General features: G+C 37.6%; 1 protein-coding gene across 3 annotated transcripts in view; it reads right to left on the bottom strand.

Moving 5' to 3' along the window:
• The window catches only part of LOC133648434 (ataxin-7), an 83795-nt gene that overhangs the window by 26382 nt on the left and 39230 nt on the right, over positions 1-18183 (bottom strand). For all 3 annotated transcript variants that reach the window (XM_062044538.1, XM_062044522.1, XM_062044531.1), the window contains one exon: positions 13254-13358. In XM_062044538.1, coding sequence (XP_061900522.1) covers positions 13254-13358 — 105 coding nt within the window. The remainder of the gene's footprint in view (positions 1-13253; positions 13359-18183) is intronic.

The following is an 18183-nucleotide window of genomic DNA, read 5'->3' as shown; positions in this document are numbered from 1 at the left end:
GAACGTTTTCTGAACAATTTGCTTGAAAGGAAGTATCAAAACCAATAAGCACAGAGCAGAACCTTTAGACTTTAAAAGGAAGCCTTCATCATGTACTATTTATAGTGACTGTGTATTACACTTATGTATGCTGGAAGTAGTAACACAATACCTTTCAATCTCTAATGATCCCAGCTCTGCAAACACTTAAAGGGGTTGTTTGCAACATTTACACGGCTGCCTGTAGAGGGCGCTAACTTTCCAGAGAGTTCTCAGCATTAGAACTTCTTCCGGCTTTTAGCACGTAGTGACGTAGCTAAGCCTGCGCGTAACAAACACGATTTGTGTGTGGTCGGCTATTTAGCAAATTTTATCATTGAATGTATTATTGCAATAACAATGTGACTGTAAATTGATTTTTCTGGGGTTTTCTTTGCTTCTCTTGGACTGCTTTTGCATGTGTACGCAGCGGTGAGTGACAAGTCTGGATGCCAGAAAAATTAATTGAAACTATGATAATTTTGTATTCAATATAATTGCAATTGTGAAAAATATAGACAAAAATATATATGTTCTGTTAAATCACTAATGGTGACACAGGCTAGCAACCTGCTCAGTGGCCTAGTGGTTAGAGTGTCCGCCCTGAAATTGGTAGGTCGTGAGTTCAAACCCCGGCCGAGTCATACCAAAGACTATAAAAATGGGACCCATTACCTCCCTGCTTGGCACTCAGCATCAAGGGTTGGAATTTGGGGTTAAATCACCAAAAATGATTGCCGGGCGCGGCCACCGCTGCTGCTCACTGCTCCCCTCACCTCCCAGGGGGTGATCAAGGGTGATGGGTGAAATTCCGCCACACCTAGTGTGTGTGTGACAATCATTGGTACTTTAACTTTAACTTATAGTATTGCGGTTTTTGGTTAAAAAAAACAACTTTTGCCCTTTTCCTGTCTTATTTTTATTTAGCTTACAATATGAATTCCTCATCATAATACTTATGTCACGTTATTACTACTATAATTCTCTATTTTTATGTGTGTATGTACACAATTCATAATTCATAGTGTTGATGCCTTCAGTGACAATCTACAATTATGACTGTAAATAGATTAAATAAATAGTCATGAAAATAAAGAAAACGCATCGAATGAGAAGGTGTGTCCAAACTTTTGGCCTGTACTGTGTGTGTGTATGTATATATATATATGTATATTAGGGGTGTAACGGTACACAAAAATTTCGGTTCGGGTACGTACCTCGGTTTAGAGGTCACGGTTCGGTTCATTTTCAGTACAGTAAGAAAACAACAAAATATAAATTTTTGGGTTATTTATTTACCAAATTTGCAAAATCTTCCACCAAAAATATTTTTCTTAGTGGAATATTTGATGTGAAGTAATGGGAACCTTGGATAGGTCAATAATTCATAATAACATTGATTTTGATTCAATATTATGTTTTGAGCAATGACAGTTTGAAAAAAAAAAAAAAAAGCTTTGTTTTATTAGTCAACATTGCAACTTTTTCTAAATTACATTTAACCTTTAAGCTTTTTTATTTAAGTTTTGTTATGTTTTTGTTTATTTTAATAGTATTTTTAGAATGTGCCGTGGGCCTTTAAAACATTAGCTGTGGGCCGCAAATGGCCTCCGGGGCACACTTTTGACACCCCTGCTATAGATAATAAAAAATTAAATCTGATAAATCTATGGATAAAAAGCAGAGCCTGGCGACGCATGCGCGTTTATCATAACTCTCTCTCTCTCTCTCTCTCTCTCTCTCTCTCTGTCTCTGCCCCTCCCTCACCAATGCTGCTGCGCGCACAATTTGTTTTGTTTTTAACCCCTTCTTAACCCTGAACGTACATTGAAAATACACGCAACCCTAACTCAAAATGCCGGACATTTGAGGCATTTAAGAAACTTCGCCCTGACAGCTCCGCAAAAGAGGACATGTCCGGTGAAAAGAGGACGTATGGTCAGTCTATCCTAGCCCGTTAGCTGCTAGCATGCCGTGTGTTGTGCCTCAGTGTGCATTGTTTACACAACGTGCGTTACGCTACTTAATATGTCCGTGTGGAAACTCGTTCGGTACACCTCCGAACCGAACTGGAACCCCCGTACCGAAACAGTTCAATACAAATACGCGTACCGTTACACCCCTAATTTATAAATATATATATATATATACATATATATAGATATATATCTATATATAGATATGTATGTATATATATATACATATATATATATACCATATTTTTCGGACTATAAGTCGCAGTTTTTTTCATAGTTTGGCCGGGGGTGTGACTTATACTCCGGAGCGACTTATGTGTGAAATTATTAACACATTAGCGTAAAATATCAAATAATATGATTTAGCTCATTCACGTAAGAGACTAGACGTATAAGATTTCATGGGGTTTGGCGATTAGGAGTGACAGATTGTTTGGTAAACGTATAGCATGTTCTATATGTTATAGTTATTTGAATGACTCTTACCATAATATGTTACGTTAACATACCAGGCACGTTCTCAGTTGGTTATTTATGCCTCATATAACGTACACTTATTCAGCCTGTTGTTCACTATTCTTTATTTATTTTAAATTGCCTTTCAAATGTCTATTCTTGATGTTGGGTTTTATCAAATAAATTTCGCCCAAAAATGCGACTTATACTCCAGTGCGACTTATATATGTTTTCTTCCTTTTTTATTATGCATTTTCGGTTGGTGCGACTTATACTCCGGAGCGACTTATACTCCGAAAAATACGGTATAAATTGAATTTTTTTTCACGTAAAAGACCCTCATTTTTAAGGTGTGGCAGCTTCCATTTTGTCGTGACTCCGCGCCACGATCAATTACATGTAGGGGAAACCCAGAGACCCATAAAACCCTAAGTGACCTCTGCCCAGGCAAATGTTTTGGTAAAGACACACTTCACACAGTGGTGACAAAATGTGAACTTCATATTCTTACTTAAAACAAGGACAGTGAGAATATGGTAGAAGACAGAATATGGCCCATTTTTGTGTTAGGTATAAACAGGTGTCCATTATAGAGAAGGGCAGTTTATGTCATGTACCTGAACCATCATGGATATATCCTTCTCATGAAATAAATTAATTAAAAAAACATCAGCGCACTGACAATGCCATGTCCACTACAAGCTACCAACCTACTTTGCAAAAGTAGAATAAATGCATTTTCTCCACTCTTGCTCCTGCCACCCGGCCACCCCTCTATTTCAGCTGCCTTGTTCTATCCAGGTCACATGTCACCTCACACAAACTTCCCAGGAAACTACACAGACCCTAGTCTCTCTATAAGCAAAGAACAAATACTGAGACAAAAACAGCTGCAGCCAAAGACAACAAAAGAACAGAATTCTTTATATCCTCTTTGACAACGCCAAAGAGTTGGCTCAATGTAAAGGGGAATCCTTGGCTGCGGAAGAAAACAATGCGATGTTTAGAGTCATGACGTTAAACACGCAAGTAAGTCAGCAGTGGAAATACAGAGTCAAGAGAGCATAATCTAGAAATCAGGGTTCAAGAACATGTAAAGTGTTCGGAAACATGAGAAGACAGATTGATGATCTGTGACGACAGTTGAGAAACTCGAGATCCTAAAAGTAATACCATCCATGGTCTTACCAGTGCTTAAGATGCTGTTTTTGCTGACTGTTCTATTTTAGATCAATTAGCTCATATGATAGGAATATAAGTTAAAGGAAAACTGCATTTTTTTGCCATTCATTCAATCATTCACATGTCTTTTTTAAAGATGATAAACAAATGCTTGGAAGATGCGGCTAATAGGAGTTACCCTTGTAGCCTTCAAAACCCTCTAAAACGTCAAAACCCTCCGTCAACTTTTTATATACACACTGCAAGTATTAGGGCTGCGAATCTTTGGGTGTCCCACGTTTCGATTCAATATCGATTCTTGGGTCACGATTCGATTATAAATCGATTTTTTTGATTCAACGCGATTCTTGATTCAAAAACGATATTTTTCCGATTCAAAACAATTCTCTATTCATTCAATACATAGGATTTCAGCAGGATCTACCCCAGTCTGCTGACATGCAAGCAGAGTAGTAGATTTTTGTAAAAAGCTTTTATAATTGTCAAGGACAATGTTTTATCAACTGATTGCAATAATGTAAATTTGTTTTAACTATTAAATGAACTAAAAATATGACTTATTATATTTTTGTGAAAATATTGGACACAGTGTGTTGTCAAGCTTATGAGATGCGATGCAAGTGTAAGCCACTGTGACACTATTGTTCATTTTTATTTTTTAAATTTTTTTATAAATGTCTAATGATAATGTCAATGAGGGATTTTTAATCACTGCTATGTTGAAATTGTAACTAATATTGATACTGTTGTTGATAATATTCATTTTTGTTTCACTACTTTTGGATTGTTCTGTGTCGTGTTTGTGTCTCCTCTCAATTGCTTTATTTATTGCTGTTTTGAGTGTTGCTGGGTCGGGTTTGGTTTTGGAACTGGATTGCATTGTTATGGTATTGATGTGTATTGTTTTGTTGGATTGATTAATAAAAAAATTAAAAAATTTAAAAAAAAATTAAATCGATTTTTGAAAAATGAGAATCGATACTGTACAATGTGAGAATGGCGATTTGAATTCGAATCGATTTTTTCCCACACCCCAAGCAAGTATACTGAAGAAAAATATAAACGCAACACTTTTGTTTTAGCTCCCATTTTTCACGAGTTGAACTCAAAGATCTAAAACGCGTACTATATACACAAAATACCTATTCATCTCAAATATTGTTCACAAATCTGTCTAAATCTGTGTTAGTGAGCATTTCTTATTTGCCAAGATATTCCATCCTACCTCACAGGTGTGGTATATCATGATGCTGATTCAACAGCATGATTAATGCACAGGTGTGCCTTAGGCTGCGCACAAAAATTTAATTGGGGGTTAAATCACCAAAATGATTCCCAAAGTCAATAAAAATCCTGACCAATCGTGTAGCCTGGCGAACTGGCAAGGCAGCCTGTGCGCCCTCCCGTCAGTCTGCACCAAACAAAACAGGATGCAGCCTCCGTACAAAAACAACATCCAAAGAGCGGACATATATCCATACTATGGAGTAGCTGCTGATAGTGTGTCCGACGTGTGTCAGTTAAGGACGATCGAGCATTACCCTTGCGCACTGCTGGTACTTTCACAGACTGTCAACGCTGACTTGCGGTCCGTCGCTTAAAGACGTCCGTGTGCAACATAAACAACAGTAACAATTCCTATTGTTATAAGGTGGAGAAGCAGCCTGAAGGAGACATCGCAGAAGACCGCTCCCTAAGGTAAAATGATAAAATTAGTTAATAAAATATGCATTTTCTAAAAGTTTGTTTTCTTATTTTTGAAAGGCATATTATATGTTAAAATTGAGGTGTTTTGGGGGCAAGAAACCATTACATTAATTTCAATTTTTTTCAATGACCAATGTTGGCCAACGTGGATTTGAGGCACAAGTGCTTTTGATTTATTTACTTATTTATTAATTTATTTTTTTATGAGCTCGGTCATGGAACCAACTGAGCTCATCAAATGAGATACAACTGTATCCCATTGTTATAAGACCCACTTTTATTCCCTGGCTTTTAACACTATGTGAGTTGTGTGGTCCTCTGTGTTTTTAAATTTAGATTTTTATTTATTGTTTTAATTGGTTTTACCCTTTAAAATCGTTTTAATCATATTTATTTTTGTATTGTTTTTATATTTATTTATTTTTTGTTTTTATTCAGTCATTGGTGGAGCTAAGGATAATATTTGAATATTGTTTTTAATATTGTTGTGCAGCACTTTGGAAACATTTTGTTGTTCAAATGTGCTATATAAATAAAGTGGATTGGATTGGATTATAATCATTTCTTCCTGTAGTTTGCTGTGACTTGATAGCAAAAAATAGATTTTCGAATGAACTGTAATTCTTACTTGTACGATTCTTAACAGATTTAAAAATATAAAAATTTGATTAAAAAAAATAAAATAAAATAAAAATGTATTATATATAATGTTTTAATCTGTCCTGTCCAGCCACTCAGGGAAATCATATTGTTGATGTAGATGATCATATCTGTTGTACAGATTTACTTTAGAAAAGAGAAGCAATGGATGCTACTCTTGTTGCCCTATTTGTTTTTGACTTTATTAAATGGTTGGGTAGAATTTTATTTAAAAAAAACCAAGTATCTATTAAGTAATATATACATTTATCAGAGCTGTTATCTATTTTATGGCATTAATCATATAACTGGCACCCAATGTTATTTAAAAAAATATTATTTTTGAATCCAGAATCATTTTGAATCCAGAATCGATTCTGAATCAAATTGTTACCCCCAATAATCTAATTGAATCTAATCATGTGGTGCCCAAATATTCACAGCCCTACTATATACAAACCACTTTAATATAAATATGACATATATTCATGTTCCATCCTAAAATGCTTGCTGCTTTGACATCTCCGCAGACTTTGAGACAAATAATACATGTATTCATTAAACTCCAAGTCCAAAAACAAACTGCCATAAGCCTCCTTATTTTGCTCTTCAGACTTTACTTATGAAGATTCATATTTGTATTTAAAACAAGGACACAAATCCACACTAAATTCTAAATACATTAAATCCATATAAGGAGAGTATACAGCACATTTTTGTGAGATATATACAGGTGTCCATGATAGAAAACGGCAGCTCACATTATGTGTTATGATACCTCCCTCTTGTGGCTGAGCAAAAACTGTGGCAGCAAAATGCTATTTCCCTATTCAAGTTAACAAGCATGTGTAAATTTGGTTACGGTAGTGCTTCTCATCTATTTCTTGTCATGCCCCCTTGGGGACAAACATTTTTTCACGCACCTCCTAAATTGAAATATGATTGAGAACTTGAACCACTCTATGAGTTGCTGACACCAGCACCTACATGCCACCTAGCAATCAGTAGTCATGTGTTCAACTTTTTTAGTTATACCAGTAGTGTTCCTCAAGGTTCCATTTTAGGTCCTCTTTTTTTCATCATTTGTAACAGTCAACTGGTTGCCCGCAAATTCAGTTTGAAAAAACCTATGAGTGACGCACATTTTTGCAGCAGATTCTAAAAAACAGTAGAGTGCGGTCATAAATATGATCATTGACTAACTATTTTGCAGAAGGTCTTTAACCCTTGTGTAATGTTCATATTGTTGTTACTCAGCCAGCGTTTGTGGGTCTGATGGACCCATTGCATTTTGTGGCTTTTAATGCCTCACAATCAAACACTTTTATGTTAAAATACTGAACAGATGTTTACCTTATCCCAATAAGGTAAACATCTGTTCAGCTTTCACCCGTCTTAAACCCAAAACTGATGTTTTGAAAAAGACTAATGTATAGGGCAATCACTTACTGGAATCGACTTCCACAATATCTGGTATCAATCACCAGCATAGTGGGTTTTAAGAATAGACTAAGAGGAGAAGTATTGCGGAAAGAGATTATTCTAGATTGTACCTAATGTCATGACTGTTTTTATTGACTATTGACTATTTTATTGATTGTGGGACAAGCAGTAGAAAATGGATGGATGGTACTTTTTCGTCACCTATTGTTTGTCTTTGGTACACTAATGTGTATATTTTAGGCCATTGGTTCTTTGTTTTACTTTTGCAAAAATATATATATATATTTTTATATTGCTCTTTTTATCTTTGGTATGAACATTATTATGTAAACTCAAAGTTATTATTACTTTTTTTGGTTCTTTGTTGTTGCTATTTTTGTATTACAACATTTTATTATTTGATCAGGTTGTACTGCATTTTAATCTTTTGTTTTGTTTTGGAGTATAAGTCGCTCCGGAGTATAGGTCGCACCGGCCGAAAATGCTTAAAGGCCTACTGAAAGCCACTACTACCGACCACGCAGTCTGATAGTTTATATATCAATGATGAAATCTTAACATTATAACACATGCCAATACGGCCGGGTTAACTTATAAAGTGACATTTTAAATTTGCCGCTAAACTTCCGGTTCGAAACGCCTCTGAGGATGACGTATGCGCGTGACGTGGCCCGGCGAACACGGGTATGCCTTCCACATTGAAGTCGATACGAAAAAGCTCTGTTTTCATTTCATAATTCCACAGTATTCTGGACATCTGTGTTCGTGAATCTGTTTCAATCATGTTCATTGCATTATGGAGAAGGAAGCCAAGCAAGCAAAGAAGAAAGTTGTCGGTGCGAAATGGACGTATTTTTCGAACGTAGTCAGCCACAACAGTACACAGCCGGCGCTTCTTTGTTTACATTCCCGAAAGATGCAGTCAAGATGGAAGAACTCGGATAACAGAGACTCTAACCAGGAGGACTTTTGATTTGGATACACAGACGCCTGTAGAGAACTGGGACAACACAGACTCTTACCAGGATTACTTTGATTTGGATGACAAAGACGCAGACGTGCTACTGTGAGTATGCAGCTTTGGCTTTTTTTTGCGTATGTACGTAACTTTTTTAAAATATATAAGCTTTATGAACCTTGGGTTAGGTGAACGGTCTTTTGGGCTGAGTGATTGTGTGTGTTGATCATGTGTTTGAATTGTATTGGCGTGTTCTATGGAGCTAGGAGCTAGCAGAGGAGCTAGCATAACACGTACCGTACCTACGTGCGCGTCACGTACGTAACTTTTTAAAAATATATAAGCTTTATGAACCTTGGATTAGGTGAACGGTCTTTTGGGCTGAGTGATTGTGTGTGTTGATCATGTGTTTGAATTGTATTGGCGTGTTCTATGGAGCTAGGAGCTAGCAGAGGAGCTAGCATAACACATACCGTACCTACGTGCGCGTCACGTACGTAACTTTTTAAAAATATATAAGCTTTATGAACCTTGGGTTAGGTGAACGGTCTTTTGGGCTGAGTGATTGTGTGTGTTGATCAGGTGTTTGAATTGTATTGGCGTGTTCTATGGAGCTAGGAGCTAGCAGAGGAGCTAGGAGCTAGCATAACAAACACGCAGGTGTTATTATGCAGGATTAATTTGTGGCATATTAAATATAAGCCTGGTTGTGTTGTGGCTAATAGAGTATATATATGTCTTGTGTTTATTTACTGTTGTAGTCATTCCCAGCTGAATATCAGGTCACCCCCGGCTCTCACAGCATCTTCCACTCCCCACTAGTCCTTCACTTGCACTTTCCTCATTTAAAAATATTTCATCCTCGCTCAAATTAATGGGGAAATTGTCGCTTTCTCGGTCCGAATCTCTCTCACTTCATGCGGCCATCATTGTAAACAATAGGGAACTTTGCGTATATGTTCAACTGACTACGTCACGCTACTTCCGGTAGGGGCAAGCCTTTTTTTTATCAGATACCAAAAGTTGCAATCTTTATCGTCGTTGTTCTATACTAAATCCTTTCAGCAAAAATATGGCAATATCGCGAAATGATCAAGTATGACACATAGAATAGATCTGCTATCCCCGTTTAAATAAAAAAAATTCATTTCAGTAGGCCTTTAAAGGCCTACTGTAATGATTTTTTTAAATTTAAACGGGAATAGCAGATCCATTCTATGTGTCATACTTGATCATTTCGCGATATTGCCATATTTTTGCTGAAAGGATTTAGTAGAGAAAATCGACGATAAAGTTCGCAACTTTTGGTCTCTGATTAAAAAAAAGCCTTGCCCCTACCGGAAGTAGCGTGACGTTGTCAGTTGTTCACTTCCTCATATTTTCCTATTGTTTTCAACGCAGCTCGAGCTATTCGGATCGAGAAAGCGACGATTACCCCATTAATTTGAGCGAGGATGAAAGATTCGTGGATGAGGAACGTTAGAGTGACGGACTAGAATGCAGTGAAATACATATCTTTTTTCGCTCTGACCGTAACTTAGGTACAAGCTGGCTCATTGGATTCCACACTCTCTCCTTTTTCTATTGTGGATCACGGATTTGTATTTTATACCACCTCGGATACTATATCCTCTTGAAAATGAGAGTCGAGAACACGAAATGGACATTCACAGTGACTTTTATCTCCACGACAATACATCGACGAAGCTCTTTAGCTACTGAGCTAACGTGATAGCATCTGTCTCAAATGCAGATAGAAACAAAATAAATAAATCCCTGACTGGAAGGATAGACAGAAGATCAACAATACTATTAAACCATGTACATGTAACTACACGGTTAATAATTCTCAGCCTGGCAAAGCTTAACAATGCTGTTGCTAACGACGCTAAGGCTAACTTAGCAACTTAGCAACCGGACCTCACAGAGCAATGATAAAAACATTAGCGCTCCACCTACGCCAGCCAGCCCTCATCTGCTCATCAACACCCGTGCTCACCTGCGTTCCAGCGATCGACGGCGCATTGAAGGACTTCACCCCAACACAGATGCGAAGGCGGCTAGCATCGGCTAGCGCGTCTGCTATCCAAGTAAGTCCTTCTTGTTGTGTTGCTACAGCCAGCCGCTAATACACCGATCCCACCTACAACTTTCTTCTTTGCAATCTCCATTGTTCATTAAACAAATTGCAAAAGATTCACCAACACAGATGTCCAGAATACTGTGGAATTATGAAATGAAAACAGAGCTTTTTGTATTGGCTTCAATGGGGTACCGATACTCCTGTTTCACTGGCTACGTCACGCGCATACGTCATCATCCAAAGGCGTTTTCAACCGGAAGTTTAGCTGGAAATTTAAAATTGCACTTTATAAGTTAACCCGGCCGTATTGGCATGTGTTGCAATGTTAAGATTTCATCATTGATATATAAACTATCAGACTGCGTGGTCGGTAGTAGTGGGTTTCAGTAGGCCTTTAATAAAGAAGGGAAAAAGCATATATAAGTCGCACTGGAGTATAAGTCGCATTTTTGGGGGAAATTTATTTGATAAAAGCCAACACCAAGAATAGACATTTGAAAGGCAATTTAAAATAAACAAAGAATAGTGAACAACAGGCTGAATAAGTGTACGTTATATGAGGCATAAATAACCAACTGAGAACGTGCCTGGTATGTTAACGTAACATATTATGGTAAGAGTCATTCAAATAACCATAACATATAGAACATGCTATACGTTTACCAAACAATCTGTCCCTCCTAATCGCTAAATCCGATAAAATCTTATAAGTCTAGTCTCTTACGTGAATGAGTTAAATTTGATATTTTACGGTAATGTGTTAATAATTTCACACATAAGTCGCACCCCCGGCCAAACTATGAAAAAAACTGTGACTTATAGTCCGAAAAATACGGTATAAGGGAGAGGACGCTGGTTCTTCGAAATATATATAAAATAAGACTAATAGTCAAGGGAAAAGTCCTTAGCTTTCTGGAAATGTGGCCTCCAAAACAATTGAGTTTAATATCCCTGTTTTAAAATGTTCAAGAGTTAAATCATTTATTTGAACATACACCTCTGACATATTAACAAACTCAGCTTAGCATTCGGATTCCTCTTCTGTGCGTTAAAAAAAAAGTTGTATATCACTTGTAGCACAGACAACTGTATCAAATATTATCAGGGGAGTTGAGTTATGCATGTGGGAACATAAACACAAGTATGTGGGGCCTTCTCAGGTTCATGTGTTAAAAACGTTAAGTGGTTAGAGAAAATGGTGAAAGGAGAAGGGAAATATTCCCACAGTAGTATACTGATGTGAGAAATGTTCCCATGAGCAATGCAGTCGCTTACTATTCAACTATTTGCAAAATGGTGATTTTTGCGTTCAATGCATCCCGTATTTTCCCGTCTATAAGCCGCTATTTTTTTTCCAACGCTTTGAACTTTGGGGCCTATAAAACGGTGAGGCTAATTTATGGACTTTTCTTCGCGAAATGGCCATAATGTTTTGTATTCCACAAAAAGTTTCCATATTACACCGACAGAGACACTGAAAAGGTGTGTTATTGTTTGTGCTATGGCGCCAACTTCTGGACGAGTTCGCTCACTGCAGGTGCTGTGGGTTGACAATGCGCTTCCTGTTTCATACCTTGAACCGGAAGTATCCCCGTCCATAGCGAAATAATTCTTCATTCATTACTCCAAGCAACGTTTCTAAGTTTTACAATATACCTAATACAATTCATACTTACTAAACCGTCCCATGTGTGATGTCTGTAGGAGTGTTTTCATACGTATTTGTACGTGCTATAGTAATGTAATCAAGTTAGTGTTGTTAGCATTAGCGAATATGCCAACAAAATGTGTGTGTTAGTATTATTAACTCACAGTGGCATTCTTTTTGTATTGTTTCAGTTTTTGGAAATTCACCAAAACATCACAGTGGAGTTTTTGACTTTTCCGCAGCTAGTGGTTCCATGACGATTAGTTCTGTTTTGTTTGACCAGCCGTTTAATTGCTGTGTTACAGGCACCAATTACAAACAATTAAGATATGTAAATAAACTTTTATAAAATGTTTCATACCTGTATATATATGCAACTTAGGTGTGGCTAATATATGTAAAAACATTTTTTTCCTTCTAAAATTTGGTGGGTGTGGCTTAAATATTGGTGCGCTCTATAGCCCAGAAAATACAGTATTTAGTTTGAAGAAAACAATCACTCAGATGTCTACCTGGAGAATCTCTGCGAATATACAGAATGTGTTGTTCAATAGTATATATCAAGGTTGTACGGTATACTGGTACTAGTATAGTACAGCGATACTAATGAATCATATTCTGTACAATACCGCCTCTAAAAAGTACAGATGGTATCATCCAAAACTAATGTAAAGTATCAAACAGAAGAATAAGTGATTATTACATTTTAACAGAAGTGTAGATAGAACATGTTTAAAGAGAAAGTAAGCAGATATTAACAGTAAATGAACAAGTGGATTAATAATTCATTTTCTACCATTTGTGCTTAATAATGTTGACAAAATAAAAGAATGGAAAATGACACAATATGTTACTGCATATGTCAGCAGCTAAATTAGGAACCTTTGTTTGCTTACTTACTACTAAAAGACAAGTTGTCTTGTATGTTCAATATTTTATTTAAGGACAAACTTGCAATAAGAAACATATGTTTAATGTACCGTAAGATTTTTTGTTAAAATAATGCCAATAATGGCATTTTTGTGGTCCCCTTTATTTAGAAAAGTATAGAAAAGTACAGAAAAACATTCTGGTACCGGTACCAGTATCAAAATATTGGTATCGGGACAACACTAGTATGAATAGAATTTCTGCAGCACTTACCATAATGTGCTTGGAAGGCTTGGGGCTTGACAACTTGACTACAGTGGCTGCACATCACCAGGTAGAAGTCGTCTTGAGCGGGATACTGGCCAAATATGGACATATCTGTGCACAGGAGGGGTAAATCTGATGATTACGGTACAAGTCAGGGGGGGAAACTACTACACAACATCTGTGTTAACAAATACAGCATACTGTACAGTGATATATATAACAATGAATCTAAGAAAAATTCATTCAGGATGCACCATTTTCTATTCACAGCCTATACATAACGCACATGAATGCAAATATGATAACAGTCCGCATAAAAAAGAAAACAAAAAATCAGAGTGTACTCATGCTCAACATAATGGGCAAATTCTGCAAACAAAAATATGCAAGACTCCCAAGCACTTTGCGGCGTTCATCGTTGAGTACACTATGATAAGAAGCAGCTTGGTAGTGATCCAAAGGTTGCTGGTTGTCAAATAACTTTTTTTTTTATTATCTAGTTCTGTTCCTTCCTGGTTATGACTCATGACAGTATGTTGTATTGAAATCCAGCTTCAATTCAGACTTTTGCAAACACATTGCAGGTAGAGATGTCCGATATTATCGGACTGCCGATATTATCGGCCGATAAATGCTTTAAAATGTAATATCGGAAATTATCGGTATCGGTTTCAAAATTATCGGTATCGGTTTCAAAAAGTAAAATGTATGACTTTTTAAAACGCCGCTGTGTACACGGACGTAGGGAGAAGTACAGAGCGCCAATAAACCTTAAAGGCACTGCCTTTGCATGCCGCCCAATCACATAATATCTAAGGCTTTTCACACACACACACAAGTGAATGCAAGCATACTTGGTCAACAGCCATACAGGTCACACTGAGGGTGGCCGTATAAACAACATTAACAACGTTACAAATATGCGCCACACTGAGAACCCACACCAAACAAGAATGACAAACACATTTCGGGAGAACATCCGCACCGCACCGCAACACAACATAAACACAACAGAACAAATACCCAGAACCCCTTGCAGCACTAACTCTTCCGGGACGCTACAATATACACCCCCCACTACCCTCCCACCACACCTCAACCTCCTCATGCATGTCCCAAATTCCAAGCTGCTGTTTTGAGGCATGTTAAAAAAAATAATGCACTTTGTGACTTCAATAATAAATATGGCAGTGCCATGTTAGCATTTTTTTTCCATAACTTGAGTTGATTTATTTTGGAAAACCTTGTTACATTGTTTAATGCATCCAGCTGGGCATCACAACAAAATTATGCATAATAATGTGTTAATTCCACGACTGTATATATCGGTATCGGTTGATATCGGAATTGGTAATTAAGTGTTGGAGAACATCGGAATATCGGATATCGGCAAAAAAGCCGTTATCGGACATCTCTAATTGCAGGGTCTGGTGGAATATTTTCATGTGTTCATTTGAAAACAGGCCTTTGCTGTACAGGACAAAACATGGATTTTCTTAAACAGAGAAAGGTGTGTTTTAGTTGTAAAATAGGGATAGGAAGTAGTCCACCCACCAAATTGTTATAACTTCAACACCTTCTTTCACAAAAATGTGAAAAAAATGTAACCTGGCACAGAGAACCAGAAACCTCCTAATTTGAACAGGCTAATTAAGAGACTGCTTGAGGTGTGATGGTGTGATAAGCCAGTGAGAGGTTGTAAGAGTGGGGCTCTCTGCTATATGTGCCGCTCAAGGGCTGTCAAGGATCCTTCAAAGCTCTTTGACAAGGGCCTGGAAGGGATGAGGACCATTACTCAAAGACCATACAACAAGGTCTACCTGGTGGGTTGCCTCTCTCTCTCTCTCTTGGGAGTGCCATTCCTTTGTGGATGGATTGACAAACAGGAGCCTAATTTGTGCATGTGAATTGAATGAAAAGATACTAAGAGCCCAGGAACTGCCAAGGTGGTCACAGAAAAAAAGTCAACATCTTCACTTAATGGACAAAGGCATGCAAATTACATAGAGTTGAAGTAGAAAAGCCGATTAGTGATGTATGAAAATCAAGAGGTCCGGGTCCTCCGAATAGGACAGAAATGCCTTGTAGAAGGGTGTATTCGTGCGTTAAACTCATTCCCAAACTGAGTTGCACACTTGGAGTGTTCTACAAATGGTTGGCTCAACAGACAAAAAAAACCAAGCCAGACCCACTTGCTAGTCTGATTTAACACACTTAGGTACGGACTGTACTGCACCACTGAAAGCATCTGACTAGAAAAATCTAATAGTCTGTGCTTGTCTTCTTCTGAATTACACCGAGTGAAAAAAGGGGATGCAGTAAGAAAGGAAGTTACCCAGAAGGTGACAGAGACAGAAGAAGGGGAGCAAGGCCAAGAAACAATCATGATGGAGAGGTATAAAAAAAAAGAGCAGAAGCAGGCCTAAGCGAGACAAAGAGGGAGTGAGTAAAGGACCTGTGAGTAAAGAAAGCTTGTGAATAGGCAGGAGGGAAATGATGAGAGCCCAGTTAATTTCAGCGCCCTCATCCATGGCAGTGATGAATGATCTAGGTGAGCCGCAGACAGTGGATGAATCGAAACATGTAACTGACACTGGTCGGTGGCACACTTCATATGTAAGTCGCAAATTCATTGACTGCTTGGGCATTTTTTTTGATAATGTGTGAATCCTACTGTGGTTACACCACAGTAGAAATCTGATATGAGTCATACCAGAGAGGGAGTGATCTACTGTAATACCGCCACTTGGCGCATGGACGCTCGCGCAACAACACACACTTCTGCCACAAACAGCATGTGTTGCTCAGTCTCCCGAGCGGTTCTCTAAAGCAGTGTTTTTCAACCACTGTGTGCCGTGAGATACAGTCTGGTGTGCCGTGGGAGATTATCTAATTTCACCTATTTGGGTTAAAAATATTTTTTGCAAACCAGTAATTATAGTCTGCAAATGATGTGTTGTTGTTGAGTGTCGGTGCTGTCTAGAGCTCGGCAGAGTAACTGTGTAATAATCTTCCATATCAGTAGGTGGCAGTCGGTAGCTAATTGCTTTGTAAATGGGAACAGCGGGAGGCAGCGTGCAGGTAAAAATGCTTAAACCAAAAATAAACAAAAGTTGAGTGCCCCTAAGAAAAGGCATTGAAGCTTAGGGAAGGCTATGCAGAACGAAAGTAAAAGTGAACTGGCTACAAAATAAACAAAAACAGAATGCTGGACGACAGCAAAGACTTACTGTGGAGCAAAGACGGCGTCCACAATGTACTTCCGAACATGACATGACAATCAACAATGTCCCCACAAAGAAGGATAAAAAAAACTGAAATATTCTTGATTGCTAAAACAAAGTAGATGCGGGAAATATTGCTCAAAGAAAGACATGAAACTGCTACAGGAAAATACCAAAAAAAGAGAAAAAGCCACCAAAATAGGAGCGCAAGACAAGAACTAAAACACTACACACAGGAAAACAGCAAAAAACTCAAAATAAGTCAGGGCGTGATGTGACAAGTGGTGACAGTACACCTACTTTGAGACAAGAGCTATAGTGATGCATGCTTGGTTATGGTTTAAAGTCATATCCAACAATTGCGACGACTTTTATACAATCAACTGAGTTTCGTTTTTTAATGATTTCTGCTGGTGGTGTGCCAGATTTTTTCAACGCAAAAAATGTGCCTTGGCTCAAAAAAGGTTGAAAAACACTGCTCTAAAGGATGCGCCTACATGATGCAGATGTACATTGATCTTCAGCATCAAATTGAATTGTTTACTATTAGGCGGTCTCTCAGTTTACATGCTACGTGGGTACATCCCAGTATTTACAATGTTTAACGTGTAGTACAGTAAATAGAATCACTTATTTGTAAGCTTGGATATTTGCTGCTAAATTCCTGCAATTTTCTTGTCCTTTGCCCACATTGTTGAACTATGAAAGGACAACCAGCAGATAAGTACCATGAGAAAAAAAGACTCATTAACCCAGGGGTCGGCAACCCAAAACGTTGAAAGAGCCACATTGGACCGAAAATACAAAAAACAAATCTGTCTGGAACCGCAAAAAAAAAGCCGTATATAAGTCTTATAATGAAGGCAACACATGACGTAAGTAGGCTATAACAGCCTACTATCAAAATGACTGGGTTGCAGCCTGAAGCAAATCTTTGTTGACAGAAATGTTGAAAGGTAATATTTATTCTACACATTTTTACAAGGTACCGGTTTTTGAGAACCGGTACCCGCTATCGAGACCACTATAGTAAAGAAAAAGAGTTGCAGACTGTATTGGAAATGACTTTATTAAATCTATTTATATTATCATTTGGTGCAGCCGGGCCGGAGCAGGAGGGGATAGAAAGAGAAAAAAAGGAAGACAGAGGGGGAAATTGTGGGGACAAGAGGGGGATTAGACAGAGAGACAAGAACAACAACAGCAAACACAATAATAACAACAACAATAGAACAACATCAGCAAATACGATATATACAAATATGATGGTAAAAGTGATAGCAAAGAAGCAGTTAGTGAAATAAATAATAATACAGAAATGACAATGAGCATTATTACACTACAAATGGAGCAATACAAATACCAATAGAAATATCACTATTGATAATGAATAATAACAATAATTACATCCATTATCAACAATACAGTTGTTCAAATGCAACAATACATATATGTAATGATAACTAGAGATACAAAAGAATGCAGAAAAATGGAGGGGAAGAAAGAGAAGCAACCGATATTAACCTTGTAGATTGTTATAGTATCAATAGGTTAAGCTTTGTCAGTGTGCCATGTGTTACCCAGTTTCCCTTAGGGCAACAACGTTAATTTATGTTTGATGAAACGTGATTATATGCATGAGTGTATGTATGTATATGTACTTGTATATGTACAGTATGTGTATATGTATGTTTGTACAGTGAATGTATATG

This window comes from Entelurus aequoreus, linkage group LG01 (genome assembly GCF_033978785.1).
Source record: "Entelurus aequoreus isolate RoL-2023_Sb linkage group LG01, RoL_Eaeq_v1.1, whole genome shotgun sequence".
Classification (NCBI taxonomy): Eukaryota; Metazoa; Chordata; class Actinopteri; order Syngnathiformes; family Syngnathidae; genus Entelurus; species Entelurus aequoreus.
This window is presented reverse-complemented; position numbering and strand designations above follow the sequence as displayed.